Consider the following 24806-nt stretch of genomic DNA (forward strand, 5'->3'; position numbering starts at 1 on the left):
TATTTCGAGTTCGAACTAGGACCTCGGCGCACCCGTAGGCGGTGACGCTAAGAGGCCGTGAGCAGAAATTACACACAGCTTTTATAGTAGCGCTAACGAGTTTCCACAGTTACAGACCACATTTAACTTCGAACCACTGGTCGCTTCAGGACTGGTCAGAGCTCAGGTGTCTAACCGTGGGGCGATGAACTGTTGTCACCTGGATTTCAAATTCGGGTTAATGCAGTTTTTGATTCCCAGAACAAGACCTAGGGCAGGGGAGGGGAGTCATCTCATCAGCAAGTACCAGTCATTGCTCTTTCAATATAAGCATAGGAACCCATATTCCCAGTCTGATCTTTGGCTTCCAAAACTGGAAAAAAATCACCTCCGGGTAAAAAGGAGAAAAGTGATAGCTGTACTGGAGATGAGCCTTCTAGAGCCAACCCCATAGATACACTGGGTCTCTCACTTTTCTAGCTAATTTGTTAATTCTTGCTCTCTCATAATTCAGGTTTGTGGACAATTTGACTGGTCAGGCTGATTTTTGTGTGAAGTTAGTCTCACTAAGCCTGTAGGGAAACCGCCTTTGGATGGATGAATTGCTTAGCCTTTGTTTACTCTGCTAAGATAGTGGCAAGGTTCACATCACCTAAGCAGCAAATATACACATGGAGATGAAGCCCCAAGAAGAGATCATGGATGGAAGAATGAAAGAGAACACACAATAACGGACAGCGCCAGTCCCTCAGGATAGTGCAAAGTATTTGAGAGGTAGCAATGGGCCTATGATTTAAAACTTTGACCTTGCTTGAAGTAAACAGGATCACTTTTTTTTAAACGTACTATTCTTGTTCATGCAGTTTGAAGTAAACTATGGTTTTACTGGATTTCTCCTCCATGAAATTAGCATTGTTAAGAATGTTGCTTCAAAGCTGGACCACCACTGAACTGTTCTGTCCTACCCTGAAGTCATTAGTTTTGGCTGCCAAATAATCATGCTGGAATTATGTCAAAAACAGACAGCACAAACACAATTGTTCTGCCCACATGGACCATGTGGATCTCACCATCATTTCACAAAACTTCCTCTTATATAATTGAATGTTTTTTTTTTGTTTTGTTTTTGCTTTTGCCAGTCCTGGGGACTGAACTCAGGGCCCCAGCACTGTCCCTTGGACACTTTTGGCTCAAAGCTAGTGCTCTGCTACTTGAACCACCACACCACACCAAGCACATTGTGTATGTGGTACCAAAGAATTGAACCTAGGGCCTTGTGCATTCTAGGCAAGCACTCTACCACTAGGCCAAATTCCCAGCCCCTGATCCTCTTATTTTTTTTTGCCAGTCCTGGGCTTGAGCTCAGGGCTTGAGCACTGTCCTTGGACATTCTCAAGGCTAGCACTCTACCACTTGAGCCTCAGCACCACTTCTGGCTTTTTTTTTGCTATGTACGTGGGGTACCGAGGAATCGAACCTGGGTCTTTGTGCATGCTAGGCAAGCACTCTACCAGTAGGCCAAACTCCCGGCCCCTCATCCTCTTATTTTTATTGATGCTTCCCACCATAGCTAGGGTAACTGGTACACCGCACACCTAGCTTTTTCTCTTAAGATGGGGATTTTTGCCCAGGTTGGCCTTAACTGTGAACCTCCTGGTTTCTATCTCCTGAGTACTGAGGATGAATGTGACCAACCAGCACTATTTGCATTATATTATTTCACTTATTTGCCAAGTGTGTCTTGTCTGCAGTGATTCCAAAAATATTAATTTGGTTTAAGAGATATTAAATTACTGTACCCCTCCCCAAGATGCAATTTACAAAAAGCAAGGAACAAAGCTGGGTGCGGAGGCTCATGCCTATAATCCTAGCTACTCTGGAGACTGAGATCTGAGGATCCAGGTTCAAAGCCAGCCTAGGCACTAAAGATCCTGAGAGTCTTATATCCAATTTAATCACTAGAAAACAGGAAGTGTGGCTGTGGCTCAAAGGTAGGATGGTAGCCGTGAGCTGAGGAGCTCAGGGACAACTCCCAGGCCCAGAGAGATAGGGCAGTAGCCTTGAAATGAAGAGCTCAAGGACAGCGCCCAGGCCCATGGTTCAAACCCCACCAAAAAAAAATCACTAAGGAACATGATAAAGGACAGCATAGACTTGCAGCCAGCAAAATTCAGACTACGGGAAAATTAAAAACAAATGACCAGGTCTATTCAACAACAAAAACAGAAAAATGAGGGAGAAAAGAAAACCAACAGAGACTTGAGAAGCACATTAACTGAGTAGGTGTCGTGGCTCACATCTGTAATAACTACTTCATAGAGGCAGAGAATGGGAGGATCATGGTTGGAGTCCAACCTCAGCAAAAAAAAAAAAAAAAATTTCAATCAGTAAGACTGACATGACGGTGAGCCATGTTGCTAGCTATGAGTGAAGTCACAGATGGGACTTTGTTTTAGGCCAAACCTGGGCATACATGACTCAAGTGCTAGTATCTGGTTACAAGAACATAAGGCTGTGGGTCATAGGGCTTGAACTCTGGGCCTGGGCACTGTCCCTGAGCTCTTCAGCTCAGGACTTCCTACGCTTAAGCCAAGCCCTACGTTCCATTTTCTAGAGGTTAATTGGTGAACCAATTCAGCAGTGAAACTCCACTACACACTATGTTGGCAATGACTGTACAACTGAGGGGAGGGGAGGAAGCCTGGAGAAGAGAAACTGGGAGAGAGTGAAACTGTTCAAAAGGAAATGTGCTCATTACCTGACTCACATAACTATAACCCACCTTTACAATAAAAATTTTAAAAGATAAAAAATATGGTGGTCTATAAAATGTTGAGCACAAATTACAAATCAAGTCACCCAAGAGGTCAGTACTTAATAGCAATACTGATACTCAGTTTGTGACACACAATATTATTTTAAAAATTTTTATTAAGTACATATTTATAACTTCCAAGTGTTTATAAGTATGATTGGATCTTTAGGATACATAATTTATTATTAAAATATAAAACTTATATATAAGCATTAGAAACTCCATCTCCAAAATATTCAATGAAGATGTCTGGATGACACTTACAGAACTGACCTAGCAATTTTTTCTTCTCTTTGGCAGACAGTTGTGAGTCTTCATCAATAGTCTTTAGTAAATTTAGTAGCTCATCTTTGGTTGTTTTCTGTGTACTTTTGGAATAGTCACTTTCCTCCATTCTCTGGCAGTAAATATAACCTTTAATGTTGAAAACCAGAAAGTTAAATGATTGCAATTCTTCCATTTAACTAAATACCAAGAATTTTTTTCCTTTTTTGTCGGTTGGGGGACTTAAACTCTGGGCCTGGGCGTTGCCTAAGCTCTTCAGCTAAAGGCTACTACCCTAACCCTTGAGCCACAATGCTACTTCCAGTTTTTGTTTTGTTTTTTGGGGGGGTCATGGGGCTTGGACTAGGTCTGGGCACTGTCCCTGAGCTCTTCAGCTCAAGGCTACTGCTCTACCCTTGAGCCAAGCCCCACTTCCCGTTTTCTAGAGGAAAATTGGGATATAAGAGTCTCAGGTCCTTTTGTGCCCAGCTGGCTTTGAACCTTGATCCTCAGATCTCAGCCTCCTGAGTAACTAGGATTATAGGCATGAGCCACCCCCAGTACTTCTAGTATTTTTATACTTACGTTTAGCTGTGCAATTCTGTAAAACACACTGATGAGAATAAACATTCCTGACTAGTCAGTTGGTTTTCTTTTTCGTTTTTTTGTCTGAGACTGGACGCAAACTCAGACTTGCTATTGCCACTTTACTCTCATTGGTGGGTACCCTACCACCGAAGCCTAACCTCCAACCTCAAGTTGCCTTTTGCCATTGCAGTTTCTCTACTAAATACCGAAAACTCAGAGGAGAATGTTTAGAATTTAGTTAAAATTAACTGCTTACATAGCAAAATACTTTCAAATAAACATTGGGAATTTGTCTTTAGAAGATCATGGAAGTCATTATTTCTGAGATTACCTATGTCTTTGTCTGGATTTTTTCCCTTTTGGATGGCCATAAGTTTAAAACTGACAATTTTATGTAGAGTTCCAGGAATCTTTAGAAAAAAAGAAAGGAGACAGGACATTATTCAAATGAATTTTAATATACACATACATGATTATAAATAATGTTCAACTTCACTACTGTCAGAGTTTTACCTTGAAAACATCTTTTTGGTGATCCATTAAAAAGAGTACCAGTAGGTCAGTTTTGCCTTTGGATAAGTTTTTATTGTGGACAATAGCTTTAGAGAATATCCTTCTCACAACCATTCTATTGTCACTCTGTAAATAAAACAAAACATATCCCATAGCACATATTTTTTTTTCCATAGCACATATTTAAAAGGCAAAGTTTAGCATTAAGGCAGTATAAAAAAATAGCTATCACCAATTTAACAAACTTGATGCTGAGGATAAAATAGTGCTACAATATGAAGGCTGATAAATATAACTAACATTTAAACAGCACTTACTTCTTTCTGTAATTTAAATTCCGAAGGATGTGCTGCAATGGCCATGAAATACAGTAGTCTTCTAAACTCTTCTCTGTTTTGGGAATCCAGAAGCTTCAGAAAGAGCTGAGTAGCTTCTAATGCTATTTCAGTCTTTCCATTTACTTCAGCCAAAAAAGGGAGAGAAAAAAAAATCTGCTTTTAATTGACTAAATAAGAATCTACTAAGTAGAGCTGAGAGCCAGTAGCTCATGCTTGTAATCCTAGCTACTCAGGAGGCTGAGATCTGAGTATAGCAGCTCAAAGCTAGCCTGGGCACTAAACAACCTGCGACTCATCTCCAATTAACCACTGGAAAATGGGAAGTGGGGCTGTGGCTCCAGGAGTAGAGTGGTAGCCTTAAGCTGAAGAGCTCAGGGACAGCGCCCAAGCCCAGTCTTGGGACTTGAGCTTTGGGCCTGGACATTATCCCTGAGCTTCTTTTGCTCAAGGCTAACACTCTACCACTTGAGCTACAGTGCCATTTCTGGCTTTTTCTGTTTCTGTGGTACTGAGGAATCGAACCTAGGGCACCATGCATGCTAGGCAAGCATTTTACCACTAAGCCACATTCCCAACGCCCAAAAGGATTTTATTTTTTTCCAGTCCTGGGGCTTGAACTCAGGGCCAGGGCACTGTCTGCGCTACAGCACACCACTTCTGGTTTTTTCTGTTTATGTGGTACCAAAGAATCAAACCCAAATCCAGGGCTTTGTGCATGCAAGGAAAGGACTCTACCACTAGGCCATACTCCCGGCCCCCCAAAATTTTTAAAAATATATAGAATCTAGCACTCTAACTTACCTAGAAGCTCTGCAATCCCATTATGAACATCAGATAAGTGATTTAATAGTGGCTCTCTGCTACTATAATATTTGGCAATGCCATCAAACAGAAGTTCTTTCACTAAGTCTGTTCGGTCTGCTTGCTCAGGAAAATTTCTGCTTATGTCCACCACCATCTGGTCTGGAAGGTATTCTAGGCAGTCGATTGCTGCAGAGAGCCATTCATCTTCCCTAGGATGGAAAGAGGAAGATTACTCTTTTTTTCTTTTTTGGTCAGTCCGGGGACTTGAATTCTGGGCCTAAGTGCTTCAGCTCAAGGCTACTGGCCTATCCCTTGAGGTTTCATGTTGGTTAATTGGAGATAAGAGTCTCAGGGACTTTAGTGCCTGGGCTGGCTTCGAAGTGAGATTCCCAGATCTCACCTTCCGGAGTACCTAGGATTACAGGTGTGAGCTACCACACCCGGCTAGGAATACCCCATACTGAACTCAGGCCTTACCTAGCAAGTGTTCTACCACTGAGCCATACCTCCAGCCTCAAACTATTCTTTACATTTACAATGAAGATCCAGAATTCGCAGTTACTTGCTCAGGGGCCAGGCAGAACTGGCCGGGAAACCTGGGCTCCTCGGCTCCTCAAGCACAGCTTCTGCAATACAAGGTTGCTAACTTCAGAGCTATGTGTATCATCTGCCATCTTGTTTTAGTTAGGACAGAACACAGGAAGATAGATTTTCAAAATAATTAAATATTAACTACATAACTCATGAATGGCAGCTAGGTTAGTTCAGAAAAATGATACATTTCAACAAATAAAATGGCTAAAACAATCTATAGTATGTTAATATATATATACTGAACAATCACATCTTCTTCTTGCCATAGACTCAGGTCAGTTACTTCAGCCAAGACCCAGGTGAATTATCAGGTAGGTCACTTCATTGCTCATGGCAAGTGAAGTTAATCTCATAAAAAGATGCAGCTAGATGATCTTTACAGTCATTTCTAACAAATTTTGAATCTGTAGGAAAGTTAAAGTAATAAATGGCTGTCACATTTATTTAGGTTTTAGAAACAAACTTGTAAAGTAATCTCCCAACTATTTGTAGGATGCTAAAATTACTTTTTCACATAAAGTTTGAAGTTCCCTTTTGATCTTCAATTACTTATATTAACAGTTCAGTGGGATGCAGAACAAGGAAGAAATGTTACAAAGGTAAGCTGTAACTTGTCTGGAATACTATCTGCTGAGGATCATTAAAATTTAAATAAACTGGAAAGAGAACTTATTTTAACCTTTCAGACTATTCAGAGTTATAAGGAATACAGAAATCTTCTTTAAAAGGGGGGGAAAAAGCTTTAATTACTTGGGATTAAGTGTTTAAAATCTTAAGGTTGATATTTACAATATTATATATATATATATTTTTTTTGCCAGTCCTGGGCTTGAGCTCAGGGCCCGAGCACTGTCCTTGGACTTTCTCAAGGCTAGAGCTCTACCACTTGAGCCTCAGCACCACTTCTGGCTTTTTTCTATATGTGGTACCGAGGAATCAAACCCGGGTCTTCATGCATGCTAGGCAAGCACTTTAACCACTAGGCCAAACTCCTGGCCCTAGAATATTATATTATGGTGAGTTACTTTCACTGTATTTCTTTACTAAAACTAGTTAATTAGAAAATACTTAACAAGCTTCCTAGAGGAATCTGAAGAGCATATGTAGCCAGTACTGATGAGTCAGTCACACTATGATCTAGCGACTCAGGAGGCTGAGATCTGAGGACCATGGTTTGAAGCCAGCCCAGACAGGAAAATCCTTAAACTACCAAAAAAAGCCAGAAGTGGTAGAGAGCTAGCCTTGAGCAAAAGAAATCAAACTTAGTATTCAGGCCCCAAGTTCAAGGGGCCAGAGCATACATATACACTAGCACACAAAAAAGCATATATAGGGGCCAGGAGTTTGGCCTAGTGGTAGAGTGCTTGCCTAGCATGCACGAAGACTGGGGTTCGATTCCTTGGTACCCCACATACATAGCCAAAAGCTGGAAGTGGTGCTGAGGCTCAAGTGGTAGAGTGCTAGCCTTGAGAAAGTCCAAGGACAGTGCTCAGGCCCTGAGCTCAAGCCCAGGACTGGCAAAAAAAAAAAAAATAAGGAATTGTCAAATTTGTTCATTTTGCTTGTCTTTGAATATTTTTTTTGGCCAGTTCTGGGACTTGAACACAGGGCTAAGCACTGTCCTTGGGCTTTCCTAAAGGCTAGCGCTCTACCACTTAAGCCACAGCACCACTTTTCTGACCTTTTTCTATGTACTGAGGGATAGAACCCAGGGCTTCATGCGTGCTAGGCAAGCATTCTCCCACTAAGTCATGCTCCTGGCCCTCTTCGAAGAATTTTTTTTTTTTTAAACCAATCCTGGGGAGTGAACTCAGGGCCTGGGCACTGTCCTTAGACTTTCCTCAAGGCTAGTGCTCTACCACTTGAGCCACACCACCACTTCTGGCTTTTCTATATATGTGGTACCAAGGAATTGAATCTAGGTTTTTGTTCATGCTAGGCAAGCACTCTACCACTAGGCCTAACTCCCAGCCCTTCTTTGAAGAATTTTAAGAGACCAATCAGTCCTTCATTTTAACAAGGATAGTATGAAGCATAACTTTCTTCATTTTCACTAAAAAATGAATGTGGGGCCGGGAGTTTGGCCTAGTGGTAGAGTGCTTGCCTAGCATGCACAAAGACCCAGGTTCAATTCCTTGGTACCACATACATAGGAAAAAAAAGCCAGAAGGGTGCTGAGGCACAAGTGGTAGATCTCTAGCCTTGAGAAAGTCCAAGGACAGAGCTCAAGCCCTGAGCTGAAGCCCAGGACTAGATAAAATAAATGAATAAATAAATTTAAAAAGATAAAAAATAAATGTGAAAAATTTTGGTCAGTTGTGACCCTTAAAACTCTGGGCCTGGGTGTTATCCCTGAGCTTTTCAGCTCAAGGCTACCACCCTACCTCTTGAGTCACAGTGCCACTTCCAGTTTTCTGGCGATTAATTGGAGATGAGTTTCAAAGACCTTTTAGAGCCCAGGATGGCTTTGAACCGTGATCCTCAGATTTCAGCTTCCTGAGTAGCTAGATTACAGGCATGAGCCACCAGCCCGGTTGGCAAATATAACTTTATTCTTCGTTTTCTCAAATACCGATATCAACTGACAATGCCTAGCTGAGCCTATGATAGGACTCAAAAAATTAACTTAAAATCATTATCTATAATCTACTTATGAACACCCTGAAACTACTTTGTACAGGTATTTATACATACTGAGAATCACTATAGGCCTTGAGAATCCTTCGATCCAGATAGTTACTACTGTGAATCAGGTCGGACTGCCTCTTAGGTTGAGGAACTTTCGGTACAACCTCTTGTTTGAGTAAAGAATCAAGAAATGGAAGATCTACAAGTTGTAGTAGACGCCGAATTGTCTCTTCTTGCCATACTTCATTAATAACTACACAGGAAAAAATAACAAGGTCAGAAGTAACAATAGTTGCCAAAGTCTCACCACAATATTTGTCTAGGCAGGTCTAAGCTGTTAAAATGTGTAGCCCCCAGCAAAAAAAGAAAAAGAAAAAGGGAGGGAGGGAGGGAACGAGAAAGGGAAAGCCAAATCTTATGAAGTGCTTTCTTATAACAAAATAAACAATTAAAGATCTGTTTAAAGTGTAGGAGAATAGACTTTTTGAACAACAAGAATTCTTCTCATACTTTTCACTATATAAAGCAATCCGTCAGAGATAAAAGATCAAGTCATACAACATGTTAATAAAGACTTTGAAAGAAAGAATGATTCATTTGATTTAAAAACTGGTTTGAAATTACTGGCTGAAGATTATTCCACTCAGGGTTTCTACATCTGGGTGGGGAAGGAAAGGGGCTTGGGAGATCTAAATCCTTAGGACACATTATACTGTCACAGGAAGAATAGAATGCAAAATTTCCAGAAATGTTTTAATGTAAGAAAATTTTGCTGCAAGAAACTTTTTATTTAACCTAGTAAAATTTTAGGAAAGAAATATCTAAGAGCATAATTTATGCATGCCAAATGTTTGAGACTTAAACCTCTGCCAGTTGATAGGACAAAAGTCTGCGTTCAAGAGTTGTAACACAGATGTATTTGTTAAAAGATAACAGACTTCTGTTAAAATTTAATATGAACAGCTTTAATACATAGTGCCTTCTTTTTCTGTGCCTTGCATATTTAAATTCTAATAAAGGTTAAGATTGAAACATGTTAAACAAGTTTATTTTGATTTTGTTTTTCCAAGTTTCCTATTCTTTTTATTTTTTAATTTTTTTCCCCGTTTCCTATTCTTAATTGGTATACCTAAGCATGCTTAGTATACATTGCTAAATGGATTTAAAATGAATGTTCTATTTCATATTCTGTATCATCTTTGCTTACCTTGTGGAGACAAAGTTGCAGACATATTTATACCAGGGGAATTAGCTGGCTTTAAACTCAGATTTTCCCATAGATCCTCCAAGCTGTCTGATTTGATATCAGATGACTTAAATAAAGTATCTGCATACCTAAAATAAATTTAGTATGGCAAAAAACAATTTAAGAGCTATCAAAATTTCAGGAAAAGGACTGTAGATCTATTTAAACAATGATGAACACTAGCAAAGTATACCCCAGATTTAAATATAACTGATAAAACTACTAGATGTATGTTTTGTTTTGGTGCTTGAACTCAGGGTCTTGCACTCTTACTGAGCCATCATGTTCAGCTGGTGCTCCACCATCTGAGTCATGGCTCCAGACCTAAGTCAATTGTAATGAAGCTAAGTTATATTAATTTCTTCAGTTGTTTATCTTGATATATATATATGTATATAGAGAGATCTATCTATATTTATAGATGGATAGTTATACATAGATATATATAGATATATGTTTATCTTGATATATAGATAGATAGATAGATAGATAGATAGACAGACAGACAGACAGATAGATCTATATATTTGCCAGTCCTGGGGCTTGAACTTAGGGCCCGAGCACTGCCTTTATGGTTTTTCAAGGCTAGAGCCCTACCAGTTGAGCCACAGCACCACACTTCTGGTTTTTTTCTACGAATGTGGTAGCAAGGAATCGAACCTGGGTATTCGTGCATGCTAGGTAAGCACTCTGCCACTAGGCCAAACTCCTGGTCCTTAATCCTGTTTTAGAATCAGAATTTTAAAATATGTACAAGTCAATATCCTAAAACTGACTATAAATAAGGTCTATATCATAAGACCTTCAAATAACACTGTCCTTTCTGCTGAGAATAAAGGAAAACGTGAATTTGTTTTATTTGAGGATAGCTAAGTTCATTAAATACTCACTCATATTAATCAGTCACTAGTTTCCCTCAACGGTCTCTTCAGTCTCCCTGTGATTATCTCCTCTTCCCCATGCTGTTCAGTACAACATGCATCTTTTGCAACTGCAAAAGATTCTTCCTCCCCACCACCCCCTTCTCTTTGGCCACTTCTGGGGCTTGAGCTCAGGGACTGAGCAGTGTCCTTAGGCTTTCTTAAGGCTAGAGCCCTACCACTTGAACCACAGTACCACTCCTGACTTTTTTCTATGTGGTACCAAGGAATCAAACACCACTCTTCCTATATGTTAGTCAAGCCCTCTACCACTAGGCCAAACTCCTGTCCCCCCCTTTTTTTAAAGAGAATTTTATTTCTTTTATTTATTGTTTGATGTGGTACTGAGGAATTGAACCCAGGGCCTCATGCATGCTAGGCAAGCATACTACCACTAAGCCACCTTCCCAGCTCCTGTAACAGATTCTTAACCAGTTTTCTCTACTAGGCTGACCTATGCCTGGCAGGATGAAGTCCCCCAATCCCTGCCAGGCAAGTACTCTACCACCGAGTTACATCCCCAGCCCAAGTCACCTTTCTCATACTACAGATTGTTCTGTGCCTTCCCAATACCTGTATTAGAGAATACGAACCTAATCCAAACACACCAGGCACAGTAGAATGAGTCTGTAGTCTCAGCTACTCAAGGCAGAGGGACTGCTTGAGCATAGTTCAGGCTCAGCCTGGATAATATACAGGGACCCTGTCTCATCACACAAAACCCTCCACCAATTCCTCAGGATGTCACATGAGTTTTCTAACTTTTATTTTTTACATTCTACTTAAAATCTAAGGCAGAAAAATCAAACTTTTGTGGCTGGCTATGCAAGGAGATAACACAAAGAGCGAATAAAATTTCACACTGTCAATTTACCCACAGATTTTAGGCAAAATTATTGCTTATGATATTTATATGCAATTTAAAGCTAGTCAGTGTCTCCTGAAACAGCAACCTCTGCCAACATTTTATAATAATCTAACACTATAAACTAACCTGGAAGGTGAATACATTTCATTCTCTTTGCCCATTTGACTGTCTTGGTTAGGCATGGTTGTGAACCTGTACAGGCTGCAGCTACTATCTTCAAACGTAGGCTTTTTGTCTTTTCCAAAGACTCTGGTTGGAACTGCTTCAAACACTTTATAGTCCATGAGAGCCTGACACACTCTCACTACTTTGGCCCGGGGAATGTCGACATCACCAAAGTACTTATTCTGAATTAGGTGAGAATAAATGACATCCACAGCTTCTGAACCAACAAAGCAGTCATTGTGTCGTTTCAAGCGGTGCCTTCGTCTTTTCACTTCCACTTGGGTCTGAAGAGTGCTTATAATGCTGCTCCATACGTAAGTGGCTCCGAATGGCTTCTGGGCCACACTGAAACCTAGACGGTGGGGTGGGGGGGAATCACAGGGAAACCAAGAATCAGTACTTTGTTCATTTTTAATGATATAAAGCAAAAAGTGGTGACATTCAAAGTTATGAATGAATGAAAATAAACTATGGGAAAAGTTTACTGAAGTACTTACCAGTGACAATTTATTAAAACAAAAAAAGTACCTATATTAGCTGCATACTGGTCTATGTGCTGAGATTCAACAGTGAACAAAACAAAGTTTCTGTTGTGGATTTACAGAGACCGTTGTCAGATACAAACAAGATACAAACAAATGTGTATACACAGTCAGCAGTAAACAGAAAAGGCTAAGGAAGAGAATGTTACTTTAAATGGGTGTCAGGAAAGACCTTCCTGATAAGGTTCTATCTGAGCAGGAACTTGAGTAGAATCAGGAATCCAGCTGTACTGGGAAAGAGCAAAGAACAGAAAGAGCAAAGGCCAGAGGAGACATGCACCCTTCTGAACGGGATAGGGGCCAGCATGGCCAAGGCAGTGTGAAGAAGCAGCAGTAGAAGCCACATCAGTGAGGGGTGAGAAATCAACTGGAGATGGAGAGAACAGAACAAGGAGAAGCAGTGGTGGCAGCAGTTACCAGTCATCACAAGGCACTCAAGTGCTTCACAGAAGCTGTATGATGTTCAGTAACAACCTTAGGAGGCAAAGAACATCTCTGAGAGATCGAAAACTGATTCATACAGGTCATATGTACAGCTTCCCAGGCATAGGTAGCACTGAAAGTGACTCACAGTTTATATAACTTGGAGATTTTTTTTTTTTTTCCAGTCCTGGGCTTGAGCTCAGGGCCTAACCACTGTTCCTTGGACTTTCTCAAGGCTAGAACTCTACCACTTGAGACTCAGCACCACTTTCAGCTTTCTCTATGTATGTGGTACCAAGGAATCAAACCCTAGTCTTCATGTATGCTAAGCAAGCACTCTACCGCTAGGCCAAACTCCCAGCTCGACTTGCAGATATCTTTTTCAGTCCCACAAACTCTACAGAGGTCACAGGAATACACTACTCTAAAATTTCCTGTTATACAGGTTGATAGTTTAAGTACTTGGTAAACAGGGTAAAGTAATTTGGTTCCTGCCTAATAGGAGGTTACTACCTATACTGCAAAAGACAGGCCAGGTTCAGAAACAAATCAGGAAAAAAGGAGGAAAACAAGTTCTCAAAATTTTTTCTATCATATTTTTCTCCATTTACTAAACTGGTTATTTGGTAAAACTGTAAAGAAAAGAAAAAACAAACCAAATGAAAAGAAATGGGGTTTAGGTTTCAGTAAGCTGATGCAATTGAATCTAGCTAATCACACATCCAGTCCCTTTTCTCCTACCTCTTTCTTCAATGATCCTCTAAAAATTCAGCAGTTATGATGTAAGCTCTTGTATTTTTTTTGCAGGGGAGGACGGTTGTAGGGTTTGAACTCAGAGCCTGGGCACTGTTCCTCAGCATTTTTACTCAAAGCTAACATTCTACCACATGAGCCACTGTGCCACTTCCAATTTTCTGATGGTTAATTGTAGATAAGAGTCTGCTCAGGCTAGCTTTGAACCTTGATACTTAGATCTCAGCTTTCTGAGTGTCTAGGATTATAGGTTTGAGCCACCAGTAGCCCCCTTATTTCTTTCTTTTTTTTCTTTCTTTCTTTTTTTTTTTTTTGCCATTCCTGGGCTTAAGCTCAGGGCCTGAGCACTGTCCTTGGATTTTTCTCAAGGCTAGAACTCTACCACTTGAGCCTCAGCACCACTTCTGGCTTTTTCTAAGTATGTGGTACCAATGAATTGAATCCGGGTCTTTGTGCATGCTAGGCAAGCACTATACTACTAGGCCAAACTCCCAGCCCTAGCCCCCTTATTTCTTTAAACACATTACTTCATTTTTAGGGTATCTTGGCAGAGAGGTAGAAAAACTATTAGCTTCTTTAAGATAACCTAAAAATGAAAATATCATTCAAAGAACAAGTAGATTTATAATTTTTTTTAAAAAAAAAGGTGTGGTGGCTCACACCTGTAATCCTAGCTACTCAGGAGGCTGAGATCTAAGGATCATAGTTCAAAGCCAGCCTGGCACTAGGCACAAAAGTCAAAGAGACTCTTATCTCTTGAGATGAAGAACTTAGCCAGCGCCCAGGACCAGAGTTCAAGCTCCACAACTGACAACATAAAGAAAAAAAAGAAAGAAAGAATTGGAACCAAGCTGCTACTTCTTTTGTGGGTATGCTAATCCTAGAGCTTGTCTCTGAGCCTAGGTATTGCCTGCCCCTGAGCTATTTTGCCAAAGGTTAGTGCTCTACTACTTAAGCTACAGGTCTACTTTTAGTTTTGTTTGTTTCGTTGTTTTGTGGTTAACTGGAGATAGGAGTTGTCTCAGACATTGGTGTGACCATCAGATCTCAGCCTCCCAAGTAGCTAGGATTACAGGCTTGAGCCACTGGTGCTCAGCTTTGTTTATCTCTCCTCCCCCCCTCCCCGCCCAACACCATGGGACTTGAACTCTGGGCCTGGGTGTTGTCTCTCAGCTCTTCAGCTTAAGGCTACTGCCATATCCCAAATGCCACAGCACCACTTCTGGTTTTCTAGTGATTAATTGGAGATGAGTCTCATAGTCTCATGAACTTTCTAGTGCCTGAACCAAGAGCCTCAGATCTCAGCTTCCTGAGTAGCTAGGATTACAGGCATGAGCCACTGTGCCTGGCCTTATCTTTTTTTTTTTTTTAAACAAAAGATAATGTGTAAGATGAAGTGAGTCCTGAAGGCACTTCCTGAGCCAGAGACGTTTTTCCTTGGTACTGGAGACTGAATCCAAAGGTTAGAACATGGAAGCCCACAGTTCACCACTGAGATACACTCCCAGCTCCTTACAGCCACAAATTCTCTCTTCAAAGAAAGGGCGCACGGAACCATTACGCTGAATTCACTTACAGAATTTTAACTACTTGAATTTGCAACACTAATTAACAGCACAAACATAAGTCTTTTTGTATTTGTAGATTTAATACCAAAAGTATATGGGTAATTTGCTATCTATCCATTACTGTGATAATTTAAAATTATCAGCACAATTGCTTTGCTTTGTGTGTCGTGTGCGGTATTAGGTTTGAACTCAGGGCCTATGATAGCTAGGTGGGCAAGTGCTCTGCCATTGAGCCACACCTTCAGCCTAAGATTATTTTCAGTCATCAAAATTATATTTTCAATGTGAAGATAATTCATAAAAGCAAGACCAAATAAAGAAGGAAGTAATCATTATCAGTCTTGTGACTATCATGTCTGAAGAACTGAATTATGGACAATAATGGGATATGTTGATTTAGAACCAAATTTATTACTGGTAACAACAGCATTTAGTCTCTACTAAATAAAGCCAACTCACGCATTTTATGAAATCTCAAAGTACAAGTCATTCTTGGTATCCAGTATGCAGGGGTAATATTTCTGTCTCTGTTCATAAGGACTGAATAAAAATTGTTGCCAACCAATATGCTATCCTAAAACACCAGAGATTAGAACGAGATTTAAATAAACTTCATGTCTACTTTGTAGTCTTTACTCATGTTCACTATATCCTTATTAATTCTAATTTGAGTGTATACAATATGACAGGCTTTTAATTTAGATACATTTCTGTCTCTTCATAAAATAGGTTTTTTTTTTGTTTTTTTTTTTTTTTTTTTTTTTTTTTTTGGCAGTCCTGGGCTTGAGCTCAGGGCCTGAGCACTGTCCTTGGACTTTCTCAAGTTTAGCGCTCTACTACTTGAGCCTCAGTACCACTTCCATCTTTTTTCTATGTATGTGGTACCGAGGAATCAAACCCGGGTCTTTGTGCATGCTAGGCAAGCACTCTATCACTAGGCCAAACTCTCGACCCAAAATAGATCTTAATTTAAAGAAATCAACACTCAGTAAGTTAGAGAGATTTTTTTCCTATTTACACAGCTAGTAAATATTCATTAGCTCTTTCTAGTGCTTAAAACATGAAGTCCGATGTGGTAGGACCCAGCACTCAGGAGGCTGAGGCAAGAGGAACATGAGTTCAAGGTCAACCTAGAATAAGTAGCAAGATTTGTTATCAAAACCAAGGTAAGGCCCGAGAGTTTGGCCTAGTGGTTAAAGTGCTTGCCTGGCATGCACGAAGACCCGGGTTCGATTCCTTGGTACCACATACATAGAAAAAAAGTTGGAAGTGGTGCTGAGGCTCAAGTGGTAGAGTGCTAGCCTTGAGAAAGTCCAAGGACAGGGCTCAGGCCCTGAGCTCAAGCCCAGGACTGGTAAAAAAACAAACAAACAAACCAAGGTAAATAGAATTAACCTTTTCATGAAGACTAGTATTAAGTAAAACAAGAACCAAGGAAAGGCTGGGCCATTCCAGCATAAAAGTCTGAGAGATTCTTTTTTTGGTGGGTCATGGGGCTTCAACTTAGGCTGGGTGCTGTCCCTGAGCTCTTCAGCTCAAGGCTACCATGCTACCCTTGAGCCACTTCCATTTTCTTTCTTTTTTTTTTTTTTTGCCAGTCTTGGGTTTGAGCTCAGGGTCTGAGCACTGTCCTTGGACTTTTCTCAAGGCTAGAGCTCTACCACTTGAGCCTCAGCACCACTTCTGGCTTTTTTTTTTTCTATATATGTGGTATCTAGGAATTGAACCCGAGTCTTCGTGCAAGCTGGGCAAGCACTCTACCACTAGGCCAAACTCCCGGCTCCACCACTTCCATTTTCTACAGTTAACCGGAGATAAGAGTCTCAGGTCCTTTTTTGCCTGAGCTGGCTTTGAACCTTGGTCCTTAGGCTCAACCTCTAGAATAACTAGAATTATAGGCGTGAGCCACAGCGCCAGCTTCAATTCTATTTTCTTTAAAAAATGAGATCTTGTTGTACTTACAATGGCACCAAACTCGTGGGCTCCTGTGACTCTTTCCCAAGTAGCTGTGACTATAGCTGGTGATAATATTACAGATGAATTATAGTTAAAACTTACTTGAGGGCCAAGAAGGTGGCTTAGTGGTAGAGCTTAACATGCCTGAAGCCCGAGGCTCAATTCTTCAGTACCACATATACTGAAAAAGGCAGAAACAGCACTGTGACTCAAGTAGTAGAGTCAAAAGTGGTAGAGCAAAAGAAGCTCAGGGACCATGCCCAGGCCCTGAGTTCAAGCCACAGGACTAGCCAAAAAAAAAAAAAAGAAGGAAAAAAAGCCAGAAGTAAGGATCAAGGTTCAAAACCAGCCAGGGTTCAAAAAGACCTAAGACTCTTATCTCTAATTAACCTCCAGAAAACCAGAAGTGGTGTCGTGGCCCAAGGGGTAGAACAAGAGCCTTGAGCTCAAGAGCTCAGGGAGAATGCTCAGGCCCAAAGTTCAAGTCCTGTGACCAACAACAAAAAAAGCCAGAAATGGTGCTGTGGTTCAAGTGGCACAACGTTAGTCTTTAGAAAGCCCAATGACAATGCCCACGCCCTGAGTTCAAGCCCTAGGACTGACAAAAACAAAATAAAACAAAAAAACCCCAAAACATTGGAACTACAAATAGGTTAACAATCATATACCTAAAAGATATGACAAGGTTACTTATTGATATTAATAACACAATTGTAAGGATAAAAGGGAAAGGATATATAGCCCCAATGATGTGGAAAAGACTAATCTTCACAAAGGAATTAAGAATGTGGGAAATCAGGAAGTTTTGCAGGTTGGGTAACACTGTTGAAAAGATTACAGAACAGGTTAGAGCAGGACAGTAGGCACCTGTGATCCACATGACTCCACAGACCTTCAGGCATGATATAATTCAGGTCCCCTCTGTTCTCACTGACCATTAATTCCCAACTACTGTACCCTGGGATATTTCCCCTCAAGCATCACCACCCACAGACCCAAACTAGCTCAGGTTCATACAGATACTGTAATACATAATCTACCTTTGACTTGACAATGTGCCAAAACCCACACTAGGGTAACCTGTTTTTTGTTTTTTTTTTAATATGCTGACAGCAACAGATGAATGCAGATTCCCCACATGCTGGCTCAAAATATATTTATCATCATCTAGGAGCAAAAAATGAATATTGGTTTAGCAGATCATAGTCCAGTAAGATTGATGACAGAAAGGATTCAAAAAACTAGAAAGTGGGCAGGGAGTTTGGCCTAGTAGTAGAGTACTGGCTGTCTAGCGTGCAAAGACCGACTTCAGGTCTCAACTGTTAAAGAGAGGAATTTAAAGACTGAATTAGAATATAAAAATCCCATATGAGAAATGAGCCATGGAAAACACTTGACCTTTGCAGATACAAAACTCACAAGGTAGCTGGGTGTGGTGGCTCATGCCAGTAATCATAGGTACTCAAGAGGCTGAGACTGAGGATTGGGGTTCAAAGCCGGCCCTCGCAGGGAGGAGGAGACGCTTATCTCCAAATAACCTAAAAAACGCGAAGTGGGGCTTGGCTCAATAGTAGGGCAGTAGCCTTGAGCTGAAGAGCTCAGGGACAACGCCCAGGCCCAGGAGCAGGGCAGTAGTCTTGAGCTGAAGAGTTCAGGGACAGTGCCCAGGCAGAGTTCAAGCCTCCAGGACCCACCAAACAAAACAAAACAAAACAACAACAACAACAAAACCCCGTAAAAAATGAATGCAGAAGGTGATCTAACAAGGATCTCGGAAACTACTTGCTTTATGGTGGTCTTGGGGCCTGAATTTAGGACCTGGGCAGAGTCCCTGAGCTTCTTTTACTCAAGGCTAGCACTCTACCACTTGAGCCAAAGTACCACATCAGGCTTTTCCTGTTTCTATGGTACTTAGGAATCAAACACAGGGCTTCATGCATGCTATGGAAGCACTCTACCACTAAGGCACATCCCCAGCCCTCAGATACCTTTTTATTCATAAAACTTTAAGACACAACAAGCTAGTGCCTTATTTCTTTCCTTATAGTTTGAAAGTGTTCAAATTACTTAACTGCTTGTGTGTGTGTATATGTGTATGTATGTGTATCTGTTCTAGTAGTGGGGCTTAAAACTCAGGGCTTTGGAGCCAGGACTCTAGCCTAGTGGTAAAAGTGCTTGCTTAGCATGCATGAAGACCTGGGTTCAATTCCTCAGTACCACATACATAGAAAAAGCTGGAAGTTGTGTGGTTCAAGCTCTAGCCTTGGGAAAGCCCAAGAACAGTGCATAGGCCCTGAGTTCACATCTCAAGACTGGCAAAAAAAAAAAAAAAAAAACCCCAGGGCTTCAAGGTCTTGGTTTTTCCTCACTCAAGGTTCTACCACTTGAGCCACAAATCTATTTCCAGCTATTTTCCCCCCTTGGTTTTGGTCTGGAACTTGAACTCCTGCATATTTTCCCTCATTTTTTTTTCTCTCTCAAGGCCAGCACTTTACCACTTGACCCACAGCTCTACTTGTGGCTTTTTGTGGTTAAATGGAGATAGGAGTCTCATGGACTTTCCTGCCTCAGCTGGCTTTGAACTGCTATCCTCAGATCTTAAGTCTCTTGAATAGCTTGGATTGTAGGCATAAGCCAGCAACATCTGGCCATTTCCAGCTTTTTGCCGATTCTTTGGAGGTAAGAGTCACATGAAATTTTCTGACCTCAGAGATTCTGAGTAGCTAAAATGACAGGCACGAGTCACCAAAGCCCAGCTACTCAACTGCCTTTTAAATTACGGCAATATAAAACATTTGGTTAATGAACAGATTTTTGCTAACTACTGAAAAAAAATTTCTAAAGAAAGGGTTAAACTCCCATTGGTTTTCCATGAATTAGTTACCTCACTGAGGGCACATGTGGAAACATTTTGGTAATGACAATGTGGAGGAAAGTGCTAGTAACATCTGAGGGACAGAGGGACCAGGGATGTTGTTGAAAATCTTAGAATTCACAGCATAGAAAGTGTCTACAGAAGACTTAGGCTGACTGAATACTACTCAGGACAAAAAAAAAAAAAGAACAGATGAATAACTAAAACCAGTTTAGAGCACCCTAAAGAGTCAGGACAAATCAAATTAATGTAATTAACATGATAGCTTAGATGGCATCTTGGCAGAACAAAAAAGACATTAGGCAAAAACTAAGGAAATTACTGGAATGTGATTATTTAATATGTAAATAGATATTATTATACAATAACCAAAGAAAATAAATATAGGGTATATAGGAACTCTATGCGTTTACTTCATGACCTATTCAAATCCATTTTAGAATTTTAAATTTATTCCAACGATAAAAGAGTGATATATTCCTAGCTCTTCTTTTCTGTGAGCTTAAGAGGATTCAGTCCTTAAGCTCAAGAACCTTACCCTATGTCTATTCCTTCCAACTAAATGGAGTTGCCAAACTGAAGAAAATTTAATCAAAGACCACTAGATGAGAAACCATATTGTGTAACACATAACAGAGGGCGTAGCTTTTCATCAGATAATATATAAATCCGAAATCAGGTAGGATTTAAGAGATTTTAAGAAATATGTTTTTTGTTGTTGTTGTTGGCCATGGGGCTTGGACTCTGGGCCTGGGTGCTGTCCCTCAGTTCTTCACAGCCCCACTTCCCCTTTTCTAGTGATTAATTGGAGATGAAGAGTGTCAGGTTCTTTAGTGTGCAGGCTGGCTTTGAACCATGATCAAGAACCACACCAGCAAGAATTTTTTTTTTTTTTTGCTGGACATGAGGACATACACTGTAACCTCAGTACTGAGGAGGTAAAGTCAGGAGGATTTCCAGTCAAGATCAGCCTGGGTAGAAGACCATGTCTCAAAAAGTCAAGGGTAAACAATGTAGCCCAGTGATAGAGCACTTGCTTAATTGTGTAGAATCTTGAGTACAATTCCCAGCATAAGGGATACACAGATACACATGCTCCCCTTTTTACTTTTTCCCAAAGGAGATTTTAAAACATTATTTACAGAATTTTCAAATCAAAAGAAAAGGACTACATTTGTTGGACAGTAACCAACCAATGTTCACAAAAAAAGAGAATTGGCTTTGGGTGTTAAAACCAAGAAGCTATGACTAAAAGGGGGAAAAAAATCCTTCCCATTATTACTGACAAGAAGATTGCAACACTTTTGCTAGATATTGGTTTGGCTAGTCCAAAGTGTATGTTCCTCTTATTTGGCATTAACAGATATGCTGACAAGAGACTGCTTCTGAAGTTAAAAGTCAAGCAAGTTAGTGTGAGAGTGTGAGGGTGTGAGGGTGTGTGTGTGTGTGTGTGTGTGTATCCCATATGTTTAGATAGATACACAAAATAAGTCTCTATTGACAAAAACAACTGAGTTATGTAAGAAAGTAACAAAAGCAGGCATTGGCCCTATTTTAATTCATACAGACTAATGGAAGTACTTTGAGCTACCTGGAAAATTGACACCAGGGAAATTCAAAGAGTTAGGTTACAGTATACAGGGATAACACGATAACTAAGCAGGTTAATTTGTCTACTAAAAGACATGTGTCTTGTAAGTTTTGGCTAAAGGTTAATATATAAAGCTCATTTCTTCTACAGAAACCAGGTCCCTGGTCACTCTAGTCCCTCTGAGGTAAGAGTTACTAATCTGTGGAAAAGAAAAAGTACAAAACTGCTGCCAGATCTCACAGAAAGTGAGTGGCCAGGAACCAAGAACCTTTGGCTCCCATTACCTTGCTCACTATATAGTGAGGAGGCAACTCCAGGTGGAAGAGTAGTTAATTAACAATGATAAACAAGGAGGGATTCTCAGGGAGCAAGTAAAACAACAGATTAAAGAATGGACCCACTCTGTCTTCTGCACCTGGTGTACAGGGTGGCTGTCTTTGACTAAAATCAACTATCCAGTCAGCTCTTCCTTCTAAGAGCTGTGTGAGTAAATGGGGGGGAGGGGAGAAAGAAAAGGAGAGTTTTACTGGGGCTTGAATTTATAACCCTGGGCACTGTCCCTTGGCTTCTGTTTTTGGCCAGCCCTGGAGCTTGACTGAACTCAGTGCCTGAACACTGTCCTTGGGCTTTTCCTCAAGCCTAGTGCTCTACTATTTGAGCCACAGCATCACTTCCAGCTTTTTCTGTGTATGTGGTACTGAGGAATGGAACCCAGGTCTTCGTCCATGCTAGGCAAGAACTGTACCATTAGGCCAAACTCCAGCCCCCACCTTTTTTATGGTTGATTGTGGGGCTTGAACTCACTGAGGGCCTGGGCGCTGTCCTTGAGCTCCTTTGCTCAAGGAAAGCACTCAACCATTTTGAGCCACAGCTCCACTTTGATTTTTTGAGTGATTAATTGGAGATAGGAGTCTCACCAGCACTTTTCTTCTTTTTCTTTTTTTGTCTTTTCTTTTTTGGTACTAGGGACTGAACTGAGGATGTTGCACTTGCTAGGCAAACACTTTGCCGCTGAGCTACATCCCAGCCCCCACGGGCACTTTTATACCCCAGCTGGCTTTGAACTGTGATGCTCAGATCTCAGCCTCCCCATAGCTAGAATTACAGGCGTGGCTATTCCTCTTAACTCAAGGCTAGGACTCAGCTACTTGAGCCACAACTCCACTTCAGGCTTTTTGGTGGTTAATTGGAGATAGAAGTTTCACAGACTTTCCAGCCCAGGATGGCTTCAAAATGTGTTCCTTAGATCTCAGGATCCTTGAGTAGCTAGGATTACAGGCATGAGTCACTAGAACCCAGCTAAGTTTCTGAATACATATTTACCTCACATCATCAAAGAACCTGTTCATTAATGACAAAGCCCAGGACTGATTGATATTTTTTGCTATTTGATATTTTTTGCTATTTGAGTGGATAGGACATCGGGTTTTTGTTGTTGTTGTTCTTAGTCCTGGGGCTTGAACTCAGAGGCTGAGTGAGCACTGCCCTTAGGCTTTTTCCTCAAGGATAGCTCTCTGCCACTAGACCGACCCATAGCACCATTTAACGGGCTTTTCTATGCATGTGGTACAAAGAATCAAACCCTGGTCTTGGTGCATGCTAGGCAAGCACTGTACCACTAGGCCAAACTCCTGGCCCAGGGCATCATGATTTTAATCAGGTAAAATTTAGAAATTTCATTTACTCAGGAAGGGCCTAAAGATTTCAAGACTCTGAAATATCACTTGGTTTTAAGTTCCCCAGTTCTCTAGTATTTTCCTTTTCTTCAACAACATAAATCAAGGAGACAGTGTGAACCTCGCCAATAATGCACTTGAATCCTTTAAGCAGAAGTATAATATGGTCAATTTTACAGAGTTTTAAAAAAGCCAAAATGAGGCTGGGAGCGTAGTGGTAGAGTGCTCACCCAGCATGCATGGGTTTGAGTCCTCAGTACCACATACATAGAAAAAGCCAGGAATGGTGCTGTGGCTCAAGTGGCAGAACAAGCCTTGAGCAAAAAGTGTCCAAGGACAGTCAGTGACCAGGCCTTGAGTTCTAGCCCCAGAACTGCCTCCCCCTCCCCCCCCCCCCCCGCAAAAAAAAGTGGTTCTCTTATCAGGATTTATCATTAGCATTTCTGAGGATTAAAAGGAGTACTAAGCCAATCACAGGAGTGGAGTCACAGAGATTCGACTATTTCACACAGAGTAAAAGAGTTTAACTGAATGGTATTTTTTTGAAAGTTATTGTATGATAGGAAATCAATCCTACAACTCACCACACAGCCCTCCAGAAAAGGGGAAAAGTTGCAAATTATCCCATCAATCAAAAACCAAACAAACAAAAGTGAAGCTTTCTCTAGATTATCTGAGTAGTCACCTGAATTATCTACAGATTAGGCTAGGGTCCGAATTTTAGAGCTGATCACTTGAATCTATCCATTTGTTTGAACACCTGTGAAGAAATCAGTCCCCCTCAACCAATTGCCCCCTGAAAGATATGATTAAGCTGGTGGCAGAACTCAACTCCTGATCTCTCATTGCCAAGTAATAAGTTATCAAAGAGGGAGTGGTTTAAAAAAAAAAGATTCACAGAAATAGATTATAGAGAAAATTCCAGCCAGGGTAACATACACAACAGAAATTGGTCATCTCTGGACAATAAAGTGTCCGGGCTCAAGATGCGCACTGCGCCCCGGGGTCCGAGCTGGAGACCGGGCTGGGGGTGCGGACTCTGCTCCCCGCAGTTAGGACGCGGAGCCCATCCCGGGGATTCCCCGGACACGCCGCGAAGTTTGGGTAACTTCGTGAAGAGCTGGGCCGGGGCGGGCGGCGGGGAGGAGCGAAGTGGCGGCGGCTGTGCGGGACGAGCGGCACGGGTGGATCCAAGCGGGGGCGGCCGGACGCCCCACACCCCGCCGCTCGCCCGCGCCGCGCGCCAAGCACAGCCCGCGCCTCGCAGCTCGCCCCGCGCTGCTCCGGAACGGGACGTGGGAGTCCCCGGCACTTACCGGGAGGCTTCTGCGCCGGGCTGTGCAGGACGGAGAGGTTCAACGCAGCTGCCTTCTCTCGCACCGTAGCCATGGCGCCGGCAGCTCCGGACGCCACCTCAGACCGCTGCAGCCGAGCGAACTGGGCGCCCGCGCCGCAGCAGCCGGTTAACTGAAAGGGGGCGGGGCTCCTGCTTGGCCCCGCCCCTCGCGCGTCACGTGGCCTCCGGGCCGCGTGTAGCGCGCTGCTTTGCTCCGAAGACTTCGAGCCAGTCAGGACCCGAGGTGTAAAAAGAATTCCGCGGGGCGGGGCGGGACGGGGCGGGGCCTTGGGCGTCCGCGCGGGCGCTCACCCCGACAGCTGGGTTCCAAACACCGCCCACCGCCCGCCAGTTCCGAGACCTG

General features: G+C 41.7%; 1 protein-coding gene across 4 annotated transcripts; it reads right to left on the bottom strand.

Moving 5' to 3' along the window:
- On the bottom strand, positions 1-24531 carry Depdc7 (DEP domain containing 7). Of its 4 annotated transcripts, none has more exons than XM_090347923.1 (10): positions 24423-24531; positions 11684-12074; positions 9731-9858; positions 8590-8776; positions 5299-5510; positions 4477-4619; positions 4160-4285; positions 3978-4056; positions 3068-3208; positions 1-248 (listed from the first exon to the last, which is right to left on the bottom strand). In XM_090347923.1, exons 1-10 carry the CDS (start codon positions 24493-24495, stop codon positions 196-198), a joined length of 1533 nt encoding a protein of 510 aa, XP_090204049.1. In that variant the 5' UTR covers positions 24496-24531; the 3' UTR covers positions 1-195. The 4 variants fall into 4 exon arrangements, with proteins under 4 accessions (XP_090204049.1, XP_090204048.1, XP_090204047.1 ...); XM_090347922.1 differs by having other exon boundaries at positions 3059-3208; XM_090347921.1 differs by lacking the exon at positions 1-248 and having other exon boundaries at positions 2908-3208.
- Between the last annotated feature and the right edge of the window lie 275 nt (positions 24532-24806).

The sequence above is a fragment of the Megascapheus bottae genome, chromosome 16 (genome assembly GCF_031878675.1).
Source record: "Megascapheus bottae isolate mThoBot1 chromosome 16, mThoBot2.hap1, whole genome shotgun sequence".
Lineage (NCBI taxonomy): Eukaryota > Metazoa > Chordata > Mammalia > Rodentia > Geomyidae > Megascapheus > Megascapheus bottae.